Raw genomic sequence first — 17,828 nt, 5'->3', positions numbered from 1 at the left:
ACCTAGGAATAGTGGGCTATTCCGGGAGCTGCGCCTTGAAGGCCGCCTTTTTCCCAATGATTGGGGATGCCACGTGTCAGCAGAGAATTGGTTCATTTTGAACCTCTCTTAAGGTGACACGTGTCACCATTTTATTGGACCACGTGGCCTTGGGTAATTTTACCCAAAACAACATTCACTCATTTTTCTAAACTTATCTAAACTTATTTGAAATTATTTGAAATTACATTAACGTGTTTAGTCTAAACTAATGAGTGTTTATTTATATTGTCTAAATTTGATCCAAAATAAGTTGATATAAGTTGGCAAGGACACATCCTATGACTCATTTGAAACGATTGTAACCTTCTTTAAAAAAGAAATAATAAATACATAATTTTATCATTGGACATTAATTTCTGACTTAGAAATTTGTGCACATAATGTAATTATGTCAATTGTAAATATCTCAAATTTTGTGTGCATAAATATAGCTAGTTTAGATACCCATTAATGGATGTGAATTTAGAGCACCCCCTCCCCACTTTGTTTTCTTTTCTCCTTTCCCTATCAATTGAATCAAAATAATTGACACATCTTTGCACATTACATGTCTCAACTATAACTTTTGTCCTAACTAGTGCAATTTCAATTTTCACAACCATTAATTCAAGTACCCCCTTATTCAGTTGCAGCAATACCTTAAACATCATGTGGTTAAATAATTAATAGATGGGTTTATAATTTTTTTCATGTTGCATGAATGAGATGGCCTCATAATGTGCTCATAAAAGTAGGTACATGAAAGTATGAAACATGCCTATATGAGAGAATCTAATGCACTACAATCATAACATCATGAGCACATAATGTGCCTTTTCTTCCAAATTCCTTTGCAGAATTATCTGGAGAGTGCACCAACTCAAGAAGACGAATTTCACATGCCATGACAAAGCTCACGGGCTCCTTTACGCCTGAAACCAGTCCGCGGTCCTCCATCCATTGTATAAAATGGTTATGCAGTCTAGCAATGACGCTTGTGAGTTGGACTCGGATACCATGAAAATTGTATTGACTAATGCAAGCAGAAGAAAGGAAACACAAGTCTTGTTATGTGGACACTAATTCATCTGATGGAGGACCCACGAAGTCACATAATCTGCAATGGCCATGCTTGCAGTCACACCAGGTGATTCAATGCCAAAGAGGTTGACAAGTCCAGATACTCCATGAACATCTTGCCCCTGTTTGACACAAATGATAGCAATAAGGAATTTTTGAAATTCACAGAAACCATAACCTATGTGGTAAGTGTAGACTGACCTGAATTACAAAATCAGAAGGGGTCATTCCTGGACCAGAGAGTTTTGGCCGTATCCCTGCATAACCGGGTTCTAGGGATCCTTCTTTCAGTAGAGGATAGTACTTCCTTATCTCTGGATAAAAAATTTCACTGCGATCAGGGCGTACAGAGTAATCAAACCTGGAAGAGAGATGATCATTAATAATATCAAATCTAAACACCATTAATTATCTCCTTCACTTATAAAGACAATTAAAACAAAACAATAAACACCACCTAGTTTACTTCCCACCAAAAGGAGGGTTTTGGGAGTCCACATGTATGCAACCCCACCTTTAACCAGTCTAAACCGATGGATTAATAGTTATTACATAAATCAGATCATTCGAATGATGCTAGTAAGTAGTGAAGTGGGCGCAACTATTTCAAAATTTAATTAAACAATTTAAGCATCTTCACCAAAGGCAAGACCCTTACTGGGGTTTTACTGTTGAACCCTTTTTTTCAAGAGCATTCAGCATATACAGTGAACGAATTTAAAAATTCTTATGCATGAAAAACAGATTAAATGATATGTCACAAGGCTTGTAGAACATGATCAGGACCAAGCAAACTAGAAGTTACAGTTACTGCATACAACTTACCACCGACTTGGATCAGTAAAGGATAATTTGACCAGTTTCAGAAGTTCAAGAATAAGTTGCAAAATTATACTCCCTCCGTCCCTTATTGATAGTCCCTTATGGCCAATTTTAAGTTCCAAATGATAGTCCCATTTGCTTTTTTCCAAGTACCATTAATATTAAATTTTTGCCAAAATTCCCTCCCATTTGCAACAATATTTGTGTAAATTTAACTTTCCCATGTAAATTTTGCTTTTCCATGTACTTTTATTACTTTCTTTCTCTACTTTTTTGCATACCCAATGTAAATTTACCTTTTCAATGTAAATTTACCTTTTCAATGTACATTTACTACTTCTTATTTATGTTTATTAATTCCCATGAAAATTGCCCATAAGGGACTATCATTAAAGGACGGAGGGAGTAAATTTGAATAGGGTGCGAAGATCCAAGGGCTTCTCTAAGCTGATCGAAAATAATAACATAAAATTGAAGATATAGAAACATAATACAGGAGCAGCTCATTCTAGGGGCAATAAATATTACCTGTTTGAAAAGCTTGCAATATCAGAAACACCACTAATCCATTCAACATCAGGCCCAAATTTCACCTGGCCCTCTAAGTCTAGTGTCACATGAACTCCTAATCCACCATCTTCTGGAATTGGATATATCAGATGCCTAAAAGGGGACCCCTTAGTTTTTGATAGAGAAAAATAGTGACCACGAGCATAATAAGCAGTAGGAAGGTAAGAACTATCAAGGCCCATCAGTCTCTTAGCAAGGGGAACAGCGGCCAAGCCAGCTGAATTGATTACAACTTCAGGAAGAAGCCTAAGTTCAGCTTGTAATCTATCCCCCTCATTCCAGTTGTCTAAATGCTGGCTTCCCGTCACAAAAAGTTCAACTTGGTTGCCTTTTATGTTGCCTCCAAGAACAGCAGTATTGTAGGAAAATATTGCTCCATAATTTTCAGCTTCTCCCTGAACTCATTTCCCAGCAACATCCTGTAAATTTCCAATCATTACTTCGAAGACAAACAGAGCATAGCAAATTTTCGAGCTCTGTGAATGCCATTTAACAAGGAAATTTAAGCACATACCACTAAAGAAAGCATCAGAGAATGGGTATCAACAATTCCCGAAACAGGTGAAAACAAGGCTTTTGCACATTGCAGTTCTGGTTCCATCTTCATAGCTTCAGATGCCTCCATCAATCTCAGACCATTAACCCCATTTTCAGTTCCACGGACCAATAGCTCATTTAATTTTGAAACCTCTGATTCTCGAGTAGCAACAATAAGCTTACCTATCTGCTTGTGAGGGACATCATGCTCTGAACAATACTTATACACCATATCTCTTCCTTTGACACAAAATTTTGCCTGCGAAATGTACATTGAAATTCTTCTGAACCTCAGAAAATAGCTAGACTGTAAATTTTTCATATTCCAAAAATGAAGGTTTAACAGAACGATTTGAGTAAATATACAAACCCACTATGCTATATAGTCTTATAGATCTTACACTATGGCTTATGGGACATCAAAATTTTATCTGATTAATTCGTTAAAGGGTGAGGCCGTGAGGGGTCCAAGCATTATCAAATTTTTCCAAAGGCAGAAACGGATTTGCATCCCTGATCGATAACTCATGAACAGGGTTCATACTTCATAGGATATGTGTCACAATTGTTATTTGTTTCATCAGTTCAATTCTAATTTTAGCCAATCCTGTAAATCTATAATCCAAAATTCTGAACATGGGTTGGGAGGGAAAAGACGTTATGACAGGTGGATCAAATAATACTGAACCCAACAAATACAATTTCACATATACTAAGCAATCCTCAGTTCCTGATCTACTACATAAAAGCTCAACCTAAAGTACAAACCACTCCAATACCATCACCACCACCCCAACACCATCACACCCGCCACCATTCTCCATCAAGAGCCATACTTCCAACTCTTGGTAATAAACTTTGTTAACCACATAGAACCACCACAATCATAAACCACCATAGCTATCCAGATTACCATGGGCCTCGGAGGTAGCACCACAGTCATCCTCCCTGGACTGGACAATTTCAAGTTTCATGAAGATGAACTTACACATCCTCTACTATCTAATGCTACTCTACTCTATTAAATCAACAGGTCCATCTTATGCAATTGAAGTTGATAGAAGCCAGAGGCCATTTACATTCAAGTATGCCAACACCTACATTTAGATCCTACACTCGAAAGCACGACAACATTGAATTAACAAGTCAATACAAATAACTACACTAGTATATAACTGCAAATTTGTCAAGAAATACTTCAGTGTAACATTGAATCAACATAACCCATTAATTAAAACTTCATATTATATCAACCCATTTCAAGTCAAGAAATACTTCTTATAACATTAAATCAACACAACCCAATAATTAAAATTTCATGTAATATCAAATCAACCCATTTCAAGAAAAATTGCAAAAAGTATAGACCTTGAGAGAATTAGGAGGATAGTATATGCCAGCATGTATGACTTCACTGTTGCGAGAACTGGTGACTGTACCAAATGTGGGACCAGAATCAATCACCAAAACTTCTCTTCCTTTGAATGCTAATTCTCTTGCAATTGCAATCCCTACAATTCCAGCTCCAATTACAACGCAATCCACCTTCTCCTTTGCAGCAGAGCTTGAATCCCAGTTGCAAATTGAACTGCTGAAGCTTTTTGTAGATGATTCTAGAATTGGGTTTTGGATTTTCAGGGTTTTTTTCAAGGAATTTAGGAAAATAGTTGTTAACGATTTGCGCATCATCTTGTTATTTGATTTTTCTGGGGTTGATATCTGGATTATGCAATGATAACTGATTGGTGGAGGTATTAGTATTATTACCCTTTTTGTGAATTTCTTGTGAATGGTTTAGAGCCCAAAAATTTCTTATGTAAAAGAGCTGGTCATGATCAGGTCAAGCCGGGTTAGTACTTTAGGGGACGGTTTTGCAACTCGAAATCTTATGAAAAAATTTCGGGTTAAATTATCAATTCATAGGATAAAATGAGGTAAAATAGGCTATTTAATTGAGTTATAAACCTCGGCATGCCCAGGCTGAACTCCTTGGCCTAAGACCAGCCCAACATCGGTGCAAATTGGGTTTAGACCGGCTCTGAGGCGTAAACATGCATGGCCTCCTAATTAGTTTTGGTGGTATATCAATGTTTATGGTAATGCCTTTCAGAATATTGTGTGTGGGTGCATCTTTGGTGTTTATGAGAAGAACATTCTCGAGTTTGTAAGGAAAATAGATTTTTCAAGGGAGCTCTGTATTTGTTTCCTATTAGTTAGATAAAGTAGATGTTACAGTATGCTCAATTCTTAGCAGTAAACAATTCTTGGTGAATTTTCATGATTCTGATACGCAAATTGTGCAACAACCAAATAGTGGACATTTTATGTATACCGTGTGCAAGATTGAAATAAATCAAGTCATCTGTTCAGTTCTAAAGTAGCACAGCTACAATCCTTCCAATACACGAAAGTAAAACCCTTTTCCGAGGAGCTTGTCATTACATACATGATGAATTACATTCGTTTATTCAAGGCAACATCATTCATTTCTATCACTTTGATGCCTCGATTAAGGGTGTTAATCATATAAATGGCATGAAAATAGGCATACAAATTAATTTTATTTTTTTGAAATGAACACAAAAGGATTTGGATTTACTTAACAAACACTGATGTAAAAATAAATTATACTACTACAAGTTAGCTGCTCTGTCCTCTTCCTTTCATGACATGCTTCCTCAGACCGGGAATATGGATACTGCATATGTAATCCGTCCAATTTATGCTCCCAACGTCAAAGTAGAACGTCCTACTCTCCTCATCCGACATGCTCTCCATCAATGAACTTGTACTGCTGTTATCAAACCTGCATTTTGCACAACAGAAGTTTTACATGTTGGAAAATGTTCTTATATGTTCCTAAATACATGTTTTATATCCAGTCAATCTCTCAGCGTGTTTGGGAAAAAGAAATGAAAAATGGAATTGCAACTACATGCTATCTTCTTGAGTAGGGAATTCAAAATTTAAGAATGATGCCTCGTGAATATTACTGGTTTAAGTAGAGTCATCCTTAAAAATTAAAAATAAAAAATAAAAAAGGTGAGCTTCGAAAACATTGACAACTTTGCATAATTTCTGAGACCTAAATTTTTTTGGACTCACCTTCCACCATAAAAGCTGTATGGTTCATATACACTGGCGAGGTGTTTAGCTTGCTCCACAGCTTTCCTACATAAATTTTCAATTTTCTTTGACTGTTTTCCATTAGGTGATGGCATCATAGACGAACTAATGTAACGTACTGTCTCTCTCCATATATGAGACGAGAAATCATCCATTGATCCATAGAACTTAAAGGGCTCGACTTGAATTGGTCTTCCTTGTGTGTCTAGGCATGGCCATCTCGTGAAGTATTGGTGAAGCAAGTCCCCTAAATCTCCATAAACCAATGGGTTTTCAACTGATGAAGCTACTTGATATACACTTATTTCTGGTTTCCCAGCCGTTCCATGCTTTGCAATAGCTGCTAATGTAGCATTAACAACCATATCAGCTGGAACCTGTAAAACAAATTAAAGGGAAAAAATTGGTGTTACTACTCATATTGCGAAATATGTTTGTAATGGAAGACACTAAAATAGTATAGAGTGGCTGCATTTCACTAGTAACAGAGACCTTTAATATAAAAGAAGCTTAAAAAAAAAAAAAAAAAAAAAAAAAAAAAAAAAAAAAAAAAAACAGCACACACTATTTTAAGATATATCATAAGATGGGAGTACATCCCTGATATCTTGTGACCTATTTGTGGGAGTGGGCTGACTTTATTTTAAGGAAAGCCTTTTGACTTATATTAAGGTTAACTTTTAACGTCTCCCAATAAGTTAACAGGAGATCGTCTCACCTAAGATTCACTCGTATCGTTATTCAAGTCAAAAGTTCATGCCAGGAAAAAATATCTGACAAACTTAGGTGCGCTAGCTTAAGAAAAGGAATCTGTTTGAAATGCTAAAGTTAGCATATGTGAGAATACCCTAGCGGCCTGTTTAACACTGCCCTGTTTTCCAGAGGGTTCTAGTGCCCTTCTGAATGTAGGTCTTTGAAGGATTTAACTATTTTGAATTGAATAAAATTCTTAACATGGCATTATGCTGATTAATGGACTGCATCATATACAATTCATAAAAGTTGTGCTTCACATCATATTAGGCTTAAAATAGGCTGACTTTGCAGATTAACTGTGTTGACTTCTTTAGTTCTTTTCATGAAGAGTAAATTAGCTAAGATGCATGACTAAAAGCCAGAGGATGATAGGTAAAGCTTCTTACAACATCAATCACCCCAAACGGGTCAACTGGGAAACCAGACAGCAATCCTTTTCCATAGTATGTAACTACTGGATCCATCATCCTGAATAGAGATTAAAATTTTCATGAAGAAATATATATGAGATAACGGGAGATGCTAATCTGAAACCTTGTACAAACTAAGGCTTATGACATAGCAAGATTATACCTATTGCCTTCAATCCATCCAGGGAATGGATCTTGATAAGTGCTTTCGATGACACTAGGTCGAAGGATGACCACTGGTACATCTCCTCTCGTACTGCCAAGCAGCATCTCTCCCATAGCCTTGGTGAACACATAAGTATCTTGCCAGCCGTATTTTCTTGCCCTGTAGTTAATTAAAAATAATACATAAATTATACCTACTCAGATCTATATCTATACATGATATATTCATTATAGTTCAATTCTATAAAGTATTAACCAAGTCGAGATTTCTTACCTCTCTAGGCCTAACTCTTTCATCTTCTGGGATACTTTATTCTCTTCAAAACCTTCTGCTGATGTAAAAGCTAGGTTTAGCTCACCCTCAACATCCAAAAGAGGCATTGGACAAGGTAGACTCCCATTTACAATGTTTTCCTCCGTGATGCTTTCTCCTTTCCTAAATGGCCTCTCCATAATTCTCCCTTGCCTTTGTCCATTCACATAAGCTGCATTTTAGATAATTATCATAAATCTTATTCTTCCTCGATCATTGGCTTTATGTGTGTATTGACAATATACACATTGAAGTTGAGATGCAAAGTCTTACCAGTCGAAACTTGCAGGAAGAGTTTAAGCTTCCTGCACTTTTTGGCAAAGGCCATTACCCGGCCAGGTCCTCGTGTGTTGATATCAACTGCAACATCATACCTGGATTGACAAGAAAATCTCAGTACCCACAACATGATAATTTATGCAAGTTGCAAAAAGGATAAATAAGGGAATTCAAAATAAATAAAACAAAAATTCGGAATAAGATGTACTTCACCTTTCATGGAAATTGGTATTAGCAGCAGAATTCACTATAACATCTACATCTTCAGCAATCATGCTCGTCGAAGCCTCATCTAACCCAAGATTAGATTCACAAATATTACCAACCACCGGGACAAGCTTGCTAAGCATGAAGGTTTCATATGACTTCCCATGGATTTGTTGGAGACACTTGAAAATCTCTGTATTCATGATCTTATAACAATACCAAAATCCTTATTAAGCATAATCTAAACAAAAAGCATGCACATTGAAATATGTTCACTGGATAAAGAAAATACCTCATTTTTTAATCTCTTTGATGCAACTTCCTTGTTCTTTGCCTTGATTAGGACATAAATCTTACCCACATCAGGCACTGTCCTTAGGATCTTTTCTATAAGAACTGCATGCAAAGTTACAAAGCCCGGTAAGAAAAGTGAGCACAGTGGTGTGTCAAAGAGCCTGTCTTCTAGCTTAATAGTTTTAAAGGACTATAAGTAAAATATATATATATATATTAGGAGCACCTTTAGCTAAAAACCCAGTTGCACCAGTGACAAAGAAAGTCTTCCCCCTGAGGAACTTGACAATCCCAATCCCCTCCTGGACTTGAGCTAACGTACTCGATGCCCCATTATAAGGTGCCAGGTCCTTAGCCACAAGATCAGCTGAATTCTTCCCATTTGGGTTCAATACCAAGCTGCTGCTTGGATCCATTATGGCTGCCCCATGACCTGTGTTTTTCGACGTGGATCTCTCGGACAAAATAGGTGTGAACTTGTCACTCTTTGTCACGTTGCTTCCACTTTGGCAATGCACATAACATTTTTTCCTGGTCTTTGCCGAAATTCTTTGATGCTTATGGGACATTTCTAGCCCTTTAAGATAAATGGTGAACGAATTCCGGAGCAAAGCCCCCATCATCAACAGGGGGGAATGAATAAAGTTAGAAGGAGAAAAGGTAAACAAACCAAGGAAGTTAGGGTAGCGGGGAAAAAGTTGGTAGGTAAATAAGAAGTGGGTTTAAAACCTTAGCTAATCACATCCTGAACTGAAAAACCAAAAAAAATAAGAAAACAAATGCATAATGGCAAGTAAACAAACTAATGTCCATAAAAATTAGAAATGGTTTAGATGTGACAAAAAGGGAATGAAGAAATTGAAACATATAAATGTGAAGAGGATGAAGGTTAGGTAATTTGCTATTAGATTAGATTCACTCTTATCACAAAGGGGCTCTCTTTTTGCCTCCCTCACACATTTTCCACCAATGGCTAAAATGGCGGAACTTTGTATTTTATAGTATTTCCTAACCCGTCGATCATTACACTTTTGCACATAAACTATGCAGGTTTTATAAGGAGAAGAAAGGTTGTGGAATGTGAAAGCCAAGAAAATAGAAATTTTCAATTAATTGTTGACCAATTGAACTTGTGTTTCAAAAGAATGCTCTTCATTTCTTCCTCAAAATCCGTCAATCTTTAGCTTAAATGTAATAAGTTCGGGTTGTTTAACTAGAAGACAACAATATCTTATGCACCCAAATATCATTACCACATAATTTTACCATTCTTGTGATCTCAGCCTCAAACGTTAGTAAGAATGTGATACATTTATCAAATTCACTACTTTTTGTATAAGATCATCATATCATAGTTTTGAGTTATTTTTAAGGTACTCGGTCTATTTAATCAGCCGAAAAATAGATAGTATTCAAAATATAAAGTTGGAATTTGGATTACTGATGTAGAAATCAACAGTTGTGTTCATACAAATTCGCTTTTCTGACATAATTTCATAATTTTTTTTTTTAACAAGCAAGGGCAATTATGAATAACGTAAACCATGCTAGAATTATATACAATAACTAAGCAGCCCAAGATCTTAAGACTTCGATCAAATCTTGTCTACATCATTGCGCCTTTGTGGCTTTTTGTTGCCACACACAAAGAAAACTAAGCACTTAAGCAGCCTATTCCTATTTATATAAATCAACAAACCCATCTTCTGAAATTAACCCATATTTCCAAATAATCTACCCACTAAAAAAGAATTTAAATTTACAGTAACAAGATTAAGGATACTCTTAATCATAGTTCAACCAATAATATTTCCAGTTTGAACAGGTAATCTAAAACAATCATGGTTTAATGTCCAAATTTTTCATCAATTTTTATGTACATACCAACAAATTCAAAACTCTCTTTAATATGTTGTAGTAGATTTACAAACAATCTTGTGAAATTGCAAGTAAAACATTAGAATTGGAGCAGAAATAAGGAAGAAATGTTACCATTTGCATGGATGTAGAACAAGAATTTGCAGTAAATGTTGGCGGCATTGCTGAAAACCAATAGATAAAATAACTGGGTTTTGGTTAATCTTGATTGTTTCCGGCGAAAAATACTTCGGAATGATCATCCAGTTTCCCTCCGATGATGTATTGTTTGCCAATAATTTTACTTTTAAATTTTAAGGTGGGTTACTGGTTACTAAAACTTGCAATTCGGGTAAACGGGTAGTGTTAGCTAATTTGTGCGTTGGTCTCGTGTTCAATTCAGATTGTTACACCCTTCCCATAATACTTGACGCACTCTTCATTTTCGTCCGTCCCAAAATACTTGACACGTTACTTAAATATCAAATGAGATCATTAATATAAAAATATTTTTCTATACTATATTTGGGACCACAAACCCCAATACCCAATTAAATCCTACATTTTCTCTCTCCTCACTACCCCCACCTCCCACACTTTTTGTTTTCTTAAAATATAAAAATACAAAAGAGAATTTTTTATACAATAAACAAATATTTTAAATGAATTCACTTGTAGTTTTCTTAAACTACGTGTCCACTCCAATGTTCAAGTATTATGAGACGGAGGGAGTATTAAATTAGCAAAGCGCTAAACCTAAAGATGGCTCTAGGCCGTGCCGGGTCGTGCCTCGTGTTAGGCCCACGTGCTTTGAAGTTATTTAGGCCCGGCCCATGACTTGGCCCACGAGTTTCATACCGTGCCATGTCGGACCGAGGTTTCAAAAGGTTGGCCCGTGCACGGCCCAGGCCCACATGCCATCGTGCCGAGCTTGCATGCCTAAGCAAAATTGCATTAATTTTAGCATGCTTTGTCGCGCCGGGTCCGGTCGTGCCGTGCCTTATCGTGCTTCTCCCAAATAAAGGTGGCCCAAGCCGACCCACGACCCACACGCATAGTGTCGTGCCGTGCTTTTTTCGTACATGTGTCGTGCCGTGCTTTTTTCAAGCTGAGTCGTGCCAGGCATCGGGCACGACCCGGCCCAGTGCCATCTTTAGCTAAACCTTACATACGTAGTAGAAAAATAAAAGTAAGCTAATCATGAAATATGAATAAACTTACCTATTCGATTGGATTATGTTTGGGCTAATTTTGCACTCATGTGGTGTTGAAATTGAGGCTTTTTTTAAGAAAAGAAATGGGAACTTTCTCATTAACTCGAATTGGTGTTTTCTTTTGTGTTAAAAACTTTAGTGTTACCGTAGTAATGAGTATATATTAGAGAATATAATTTCCAAACACTACATAAGAGTTTTCTAAAAAAATTTAAAAAGTAGGGATAGTAAATACGGAGATTGCTCACAAAAGTAAATTGGATCTTCCTAAAATAACCACTAGTCAAAACTAGAAAAGAATTTATTAATTACCATTGAAAATGATTCAACATATGATAATCATTTTAATGAGAGAAAATTTTTTACCACTTTATTTTCTTTTGAAAAGCAAGTAATGTTTGTAACTTTGTATTGATAGCAAAATCTTTACAAGCTATGCGCAAAGGAAGAAAAGGAAAACTCTATAGCAACATACAACCTATACAAGGGTTAAAAATTTATACAACTGTATTATTCCAAATTTCCAATAGCTATCGGAAGCCTGAACAGAAATTAACATAACTCGAATCAGGAACTTTGAATCTCCTCTTCATCTGCAGCTTAACATGAAGTTTAGAAGAACAGCAGAAGTTTAGCAGTGAAGATAAGATTCTTAACCACTTGAAATCAGTCATGCCTCTCTGACTATAGTAGCACTAGCACCCAATATAAAGTGCTCATCACTACTGTAAAGTCGCGAACTGCAAACAAGACACCATCAAAATCCTAACATCAGACTCCAAACTGTCTATACAAAACAACAAAACTACTTATTCTAACCACTAAAGAGTACTACATCCATTATTTGAGAATGCTTATAATATGAGACCCAAATAAAATCGCTTGTCTTTTACAGTTACTAAACAAGTGATCGAGGCTCTTGGTAACTCCTCATAATATGTCCTTGATGACAAACTACACACCAACTCCTCCAAAACTAATGAGTTTGTCATAAAATACTTAATGATTTTTAGATCCCATTCTGAATGGAAATATTTCTTCATTACAAACTTTTTGAAATGAGACCCCAAACAAGATGGAACTGATTGAGTTCTTTTCCAAGACTAACAGTCACGATCAGACGCCATCATATAAGCATAATCACTTTCATCACCTATGAATTGAATCTGATTCCCTGAAAATATGAGAGATAAGTCAGATAATAAGATAATTAGCAACAATTACAAGATAATAATATGTAGTTGTAAATCAGAAGAGTCTCTGCAAATACAATAATAAGAGTACTAGTCATTTTTGAGAGCTTGGGATCAAAATCAAACATCACATTAACCTGTGTTAAAGTAAGTTCTTCTAGGAAAGGCGCGCAATTTAATAGCCCCATCAACAGTTTATTCCAATCATAATAGCCACAACAACCAAGCTTCAAACTTTTTAGATTACGAAAGACTGGCAGCTTACAGTTGAGTTCAGAAGCATCTACATAATCTAAACCTTAGACCAATGGGCAAACCAGTTAGATAAAATAAAAAAAAATAAAATAAAATAAAATAAAGAGTATATTTGAAGCCTAGTCAGAACTCATAAGGATGAAAGGAATAAAAGGACGCACCAATACAAGCCATTCACGCAAAAACAAATGCTGGACATTAGACATCAAATAGACAAGGCCCAGTACAATCTTACTATCAAAATCGGGTCCTTCAACCAGTTCAATGTCCGCTTCAACTAGAGCATTCAGATGTGCAATAGAGTAGCTCCTTGGACATGTGTCAAAATAATCTAGATACTCCAAGTTAGGAACATTAAACTCAACCTTACTCATTCATCCATCATAGGGTATAACATTCTCTATAGCTATTCTATGAAGAGAAGGTGAAGAAAATTACAGGAGGAGCCTCAGGTTCCTAGACACCATACTGATCAAGGCGTTGAAGGGATGGACAGCTCGAAACTAGCCTAGCCACAGAGTCATCATCCAGGAAGAAGATTAAAGAGAGATTAAACTCTTTCAAGTTTGGCAAACACACAGACAAAGGAAGTCAAGATCAAGATTGACATCGAGCTTCAACAATTCCAATGTTCCACAACCAAATATTGTTGATGGTAGGTTTTCAGGTGTCCTCACACGAGCATAAATGCCAAGTTCCCTGACTGCTCAGGCTAAGGGAAAAGTTAACCAGGCATTCAAGCGCATAGGTTCCATATCAGGGCAACAACCTCGATTGCAACCTGAAAACGGGTATTTAATCTCACAGTCACCCCCAAAATGAAGTCTAAAAGTGGTTATATTGTAAGATTGAGATGCTTTCAATACATTATCAACATACATCTCAAAAATATGGGAAGAGTCAATCAAATGTGGACGTTTCTGACAATGACATATAGGCAAGTCATTGAATTCGAGGCGTAATAACCAGGTGTAAATCCTCTTTCATCGCTTCGACAAAGCACTAGTAGCCACAGCCTCTTTCATAGGAAGGAATGAAAGAATGTGATTCAATAATTCGCCGGGTAAATTGCTAATCCTATCTTTCTTTGGCATCGTCATAATCGCAAAATTCCAAGAAACCTAGATTGAAATCATAGCACTATCAATAATAATCATCATCATAATCATAATCATATAATCAGTTCAATTGAGATTAAAATTTCTGATTCTTCAACTTAATTAACCAAAATTCAATACCCACAAAAGCAACATTCAAAAGAATTCATATCAAATTCCCCGCAAATGTAAATTTGTATTAAGATAAATCAAGAATTCTCAAGAACACACATTCAAAAAAACGAAATCAAATTGAAAATGTAAGAATGTAAAATTGAATATCATTAATAAGTATAATTGATATATGTACTCAAAATCACATTCTACAGACCAGACAAGACTAAATTAATTAAAATGGCATGAATATCGAAACAAAATCAAACGCAAGAACATCAAATTAAAACAATTAGTACAAATAAAACATGAAGAATTCAATTCAGAAAGAAATATAAGACTAAACCCTAGTTCATGAATGTACATAGGAGAGTGAAATCGGCGTACCTGATTGAAATGGGTGAGTTGATGATTTCTTCTAGAAGTTTCTGAAGAAGAGGAGGTTTTTGAATTGTGAGCTTTCTTTTTTGTCTGAGTGAGTTTTAAAAATGGAGGGAATAAGAATAGAATAGAAGATGAAAAAATGATTTGGTAATTGGGAATAAGATGGAGTAGGACATCGAAATGGTTTGATATGGCACGAATTCACCACGAGCCACACAGCCAAGTTCGATGGTCGGTCATGAGATGAGTATAGATCAGAGATCATTTTTTAAATTTGGGACGAGCGCAAGTGCGACGAATTAACTTATACGAAATTGTATATCATGATATAGTACATAAATTTTTTTGTATGGATCATATTTTATTTGCTCTTTTTACTGGTATATAATGTGTCTCATTTTAGAGCGATTTTCACTTAAAAATGCACATTAAAATATAAAATTGCCCCATCTACACCATTCTTTTACAAAATTCCCACTATAATGTCCATGTTAGCAATTTCTTTTTAAATAATTTTTTTTGTTTACGCACAAATCGCCATTTCAATTTGCAGTTTCAAAACAAAAAATTAAACAAATAAACAAAGCAAACTGCAGTCTTGTAGCGAGAATCAGAGATGCATAACAATGGAGAAATTGAAGGAATATATTCTCCTACTTTCCCATACCTTTTGCAACCCCACAAACCCACCACAATTACCATCACCAACTTCAAAATTGGCGAATAACTATGAGTTGTGATCATCAAAACTTGCTGAGAAAATCTTTAATTACCTGGTTTTGTTTTGATTCAACTTCTTATTATCTCCACGCTTTGTCAATTGATGTATTTCTCTAGTGTGAGTTGCCTTATTTATCGTCACAAAAGTTTTATGGGTTTAATAAAAAACAAGCCCCTAATTCAATTGGTAGTTCATCATTGTTAACCGTTAATTGAGTTAATGGTTTTGTGCTAACTCTTTTTTTATTTTTATTTTTTAAAAAAGAACAAAAAAACAAAAAAAAATGACTTCCTAGCTGATGTGAACAATATATGGTGAAAATTTTGTTAAAATAGGGTGTAATTGTCAGACCATACCAAATTGTAAACCATACTAATTTATGATGGGAGATATTGTTAGATTCGTCTCAATGTGTTACATGTATTACAATAAATGTTAATGATATTTATGATTCAAATCATGTATTATAATAATTGTGCATGACATTCGTGATTTATTAAATCCTACTTTTATATATTTTTGGTATATTATGTTGTCATATAATAATTTTGTTTGCTATTAAAGGCACATATTAAGACATTGTTCAATGGTTAAGTTCCTACAATTATTAATTAATTCTTAAGATTAAAAGTTCAAATCTTATATAAATTATGTATCTAAATTTTTTAATGTGCAATAACATGGAATAATATCCAATAAAGAAATTTAGGAGAGTACCACGTGTCATGCGGACTTGATTCAAAAGGCCTTTTAATCTATAGTATAGAATTGTTAAATTAAAGATATTAATGGTCAAGTATATTTTGAAAATTGTGCAAAGTAAAAACATAAACACCATTTTAGAATGGAGGAACATATTTTTTATATCAAACAAACAAACAAATAAACACTTCAATCACAATAATCCATCTTCAAAAGCATTCAAGAATTCTAACTACTGCTAGTACACATCTTGATTGGCAAGCATTACAATGGCTTAAGACTTTGATTAATCTAATTATGGTGCCAACATTTCAAATTTCGTCTCCAATAAGCTATTGATGATATAATACAAATGCCAAATATTATGTAGAGTATTATTTTGTTTTAACTAAACTCTTTATGATTTATGGGCCTTAGTAAACACCATTTGCATACATGTCATATATTTACCGCCTGGATCAAATTTAAGTGAGAGATTTTTGTATACACACTAAAGGAAAATTTTCACTTATTATTTGACGATTTACTACCTTTGCATTAAATCATCAAATGATCAAGAAGCACCCTGCACCTTGCACTTGGACGTAAGTAAGAATTTTTTTTTTTTGAAAATAAGTTTAAATTAGACCAAATTCAGTGTCCAAGCTACGATGACGTAACGTTAATGGGGCCCTCCGGCCCTGTGCAACTTTTCGAGTCCCTACATTCAACACCCAATTTTTGTTTGGCAAAAGTTTAAACAAATTCGTTACATTATACTTATGCAAATTGTAAGTTGTTGGTGGGAGAGATTGATCTTGAGACTATTCATAGTAATTTAGGAGCTCTAACTATTATTCCACCCATTTTGCATACTTATAAAAGTAATATGGTTATATGACTTGTATCCAAAAAAAACTAACAGCCTGGAACATAATATATAAATAAAGTCACCTTAGACAACTTCTAATGGTGGGCAAAAATAATGTTTGCCCAATATCTCTCTACCCACTTTCTCTCTCAACAAATCAGTTTTGCCCATGGGCAATTTTTTTTCACAATTTCTCTCCCAATGGTGAGCAAAAATAATGCTTGCCCACCACTCTCTCTCTTACTTTTTCAGTACCCCACCATTACTTTCTCTCTCCTACACAACATTTCTTTATTTATTAATTTCATTTATATTTTAACAATATTACTCCAAATAAAGAATACGTAGGATTTTTGTTATTTATGAAATTATGCCAAAATATACCAAAATGCATGTCTATTTATAGAGAATTAAATTTTATGACCGTTGATATTTTTTTTTTTTTAATAAATAGAATTTTTAGAAAATCAGATTTAATATATATAACCGTTGTGTAACGACTCTATTTTCTGATTGGTTAATTCGCTGCAGCCTGCCACATGTCGATGTCCCATTCGCTGAAGCTCTGCGCGCGTCAGTCCAGAAATTCCTTTTTTTTTATTCTGATTTAAGTGGGGCCCACGTTTGCACTGTTAATCATAATTCTGCCCAAAACTTGGGCATTTTAACACTTGCCCACGGGCTTTGTCATTTCAGCCCACCATTTTAACCCTTATTTCTCCCTTCTTGCTCACAAATATGCCCATGAACAGATTTTTAGCCCACCATTGGTAGAGCTCTTATAACCTTATCTTAAGTAAAGAGAACATAATATTGTCTTTCTCATCTTACAAACAAACACGTTAATCACGATAATTCATC

The 17,828-nt window shown here is 35.1% G+C and overlaps 2 protein-coding genes and 1 long non-coding RNA gene across 3 annotated transcripts; all 3 read right to left on the bottom strand.

The window, feature by feature from the left end:
* Positions 1-677: 677 nt before the first annotated feature.
* On the bottom strand, positions 678-4,922 carry LOC110711721 (L-2-hydroxyglutarate dehydrogenase, mitochondrial-like). The gene is made up of 5 exons (XM_021890139.1): positions 4,399-4,922; positions 3,008-3,289; positions 2,452-2,888; positions 1,303-1,462; positions 678-1,223 (listed from the first exon to the last, which is right to left on the bottom strand). The coding sequence occupies exons 1-5, from the start codon at positions 4,717-4,719 to the stop codon at positions 1,101-1,103; spliced, it is 1,323 nt and encodes a 440-aa protein (XP_021745831.1). The 5' UTR covers positions 4,720-4,922; the 3' UTR covers positions 678-1,100.
* A 473-nt stretch (positions 4,923-5,395) lies between these two features.
* On the bottom strand, positions 5,396-9,203 carry LOC110711748 (fatty acyl-CoA reductase 2-like). Its single transcript, XM_021890163.1, has 9 exons — positions 8,807-9,203; positions 8,579-8,682; positions 8,293-8,492; positions 8,074-8,174; positions 7,762-7,972; positions 7,486-7,647; positions 7,299-7,380; positions 6,136-6,533; positions 5,396-5,836 (listed from the first exon to the last, which is right to left on the bottom strand). The coding sequence occupies exons 1-9, from the start codon at positions 9,201-9,203 to the stop codon at positions 5,671-5,673; spliced, it is 1,821 nt and encodes a 606-aa protein (XP_021745855.1). The 3' UTR covers positions 5,396-5,670.
* A 2,956-nt stretch (positions 9,204-12,159) lies between these two features.
* Positions 12,160-15,194, bottom strand: LOC110711759. Its single transcript, XR_002509421.1, has 3 exons — positions 14,698-15,194; positions 12,982-14,220; positions 12,160-12,825 (listed from the first exon to the last, which is right to left on the bottom strand). It is a non-coding gene; the product is annotated as an uncharacterized LOC110711759 (long non-coding RNA).
* Positions 15,195-17,828: the final 2,634 nt, after the last annotated feature.

The sequence above is a fragment of the Chenopodium quinoa genome, unplaced genomic scaffold, assembly GCF_001683475.1.
Source record: "Chenopodium quinoa cultivar QQ74 unplaced genomic scaffold, ASM168347v1, whole genome shotgun sequence".
Classification (NCBI taxonomy): Eukaryota; Viridiplantae; Streptophyta; class Magnoliopsida; order Caryophyllales; family Amaranthaceae; genus Chenopodium; species Chenopodium quinoa.
This window is presented reverse-complemented; position numbering and strand designations above follow the sequence as displayed.

What these genes read in the sequence shown, in the direction of transcription:
- LOC110711721 (XM_021890139.1), bottom strand. Translation starts at nt 4,719, where the DNA reads ATGATGCGCAAATCGTTAACAACTATTTTCCTAAATTCCTTGAAAAAA. An exon ending in ATCCTCCTAATTCTCTCAAG is followed by an intron (nt 3,290 to 4,398) that starts GTCTATACTTTT and finishes TACATTTCGCAG; the next exon opens with GCAAAATTTTGTGTCAAAGG. An exon ending in CTCTGATGCTTTCTTTAGTG is followed by an intron (nt 2,889 to 3,007) that starts GTATGTGCTTAA and finishes AAATGAGTTCAG; the next exon opens with GGAGAAGCTGAAAATTATGG.
- LOC110711748 (XM_021890163.1), bottom strand. Translation starts at nt 9,203, where the DNA reads ATGATGGGGGCTTTGCTCCGGAATTCGTTCACCATTTATCTTAAAGGG. An exon ending in CAAAGAGATTAAAAAATGAG is followed by an intron (nt 8,493 to 8,578) that starts GTATTTTCTTTA and finishes TATTGTTATAAG; the next exon opens with ATCATGAATACAGAGATTTT. An exon ending in CTTCCTGCAAGTTTCGACTG is followed by an intron (nt 7,973 to 8,073) that starts GTAAGACTTTGC and finishes TCTAAAATGCAG; the next exon opens with CTTATGTGAATGGACAAAGG.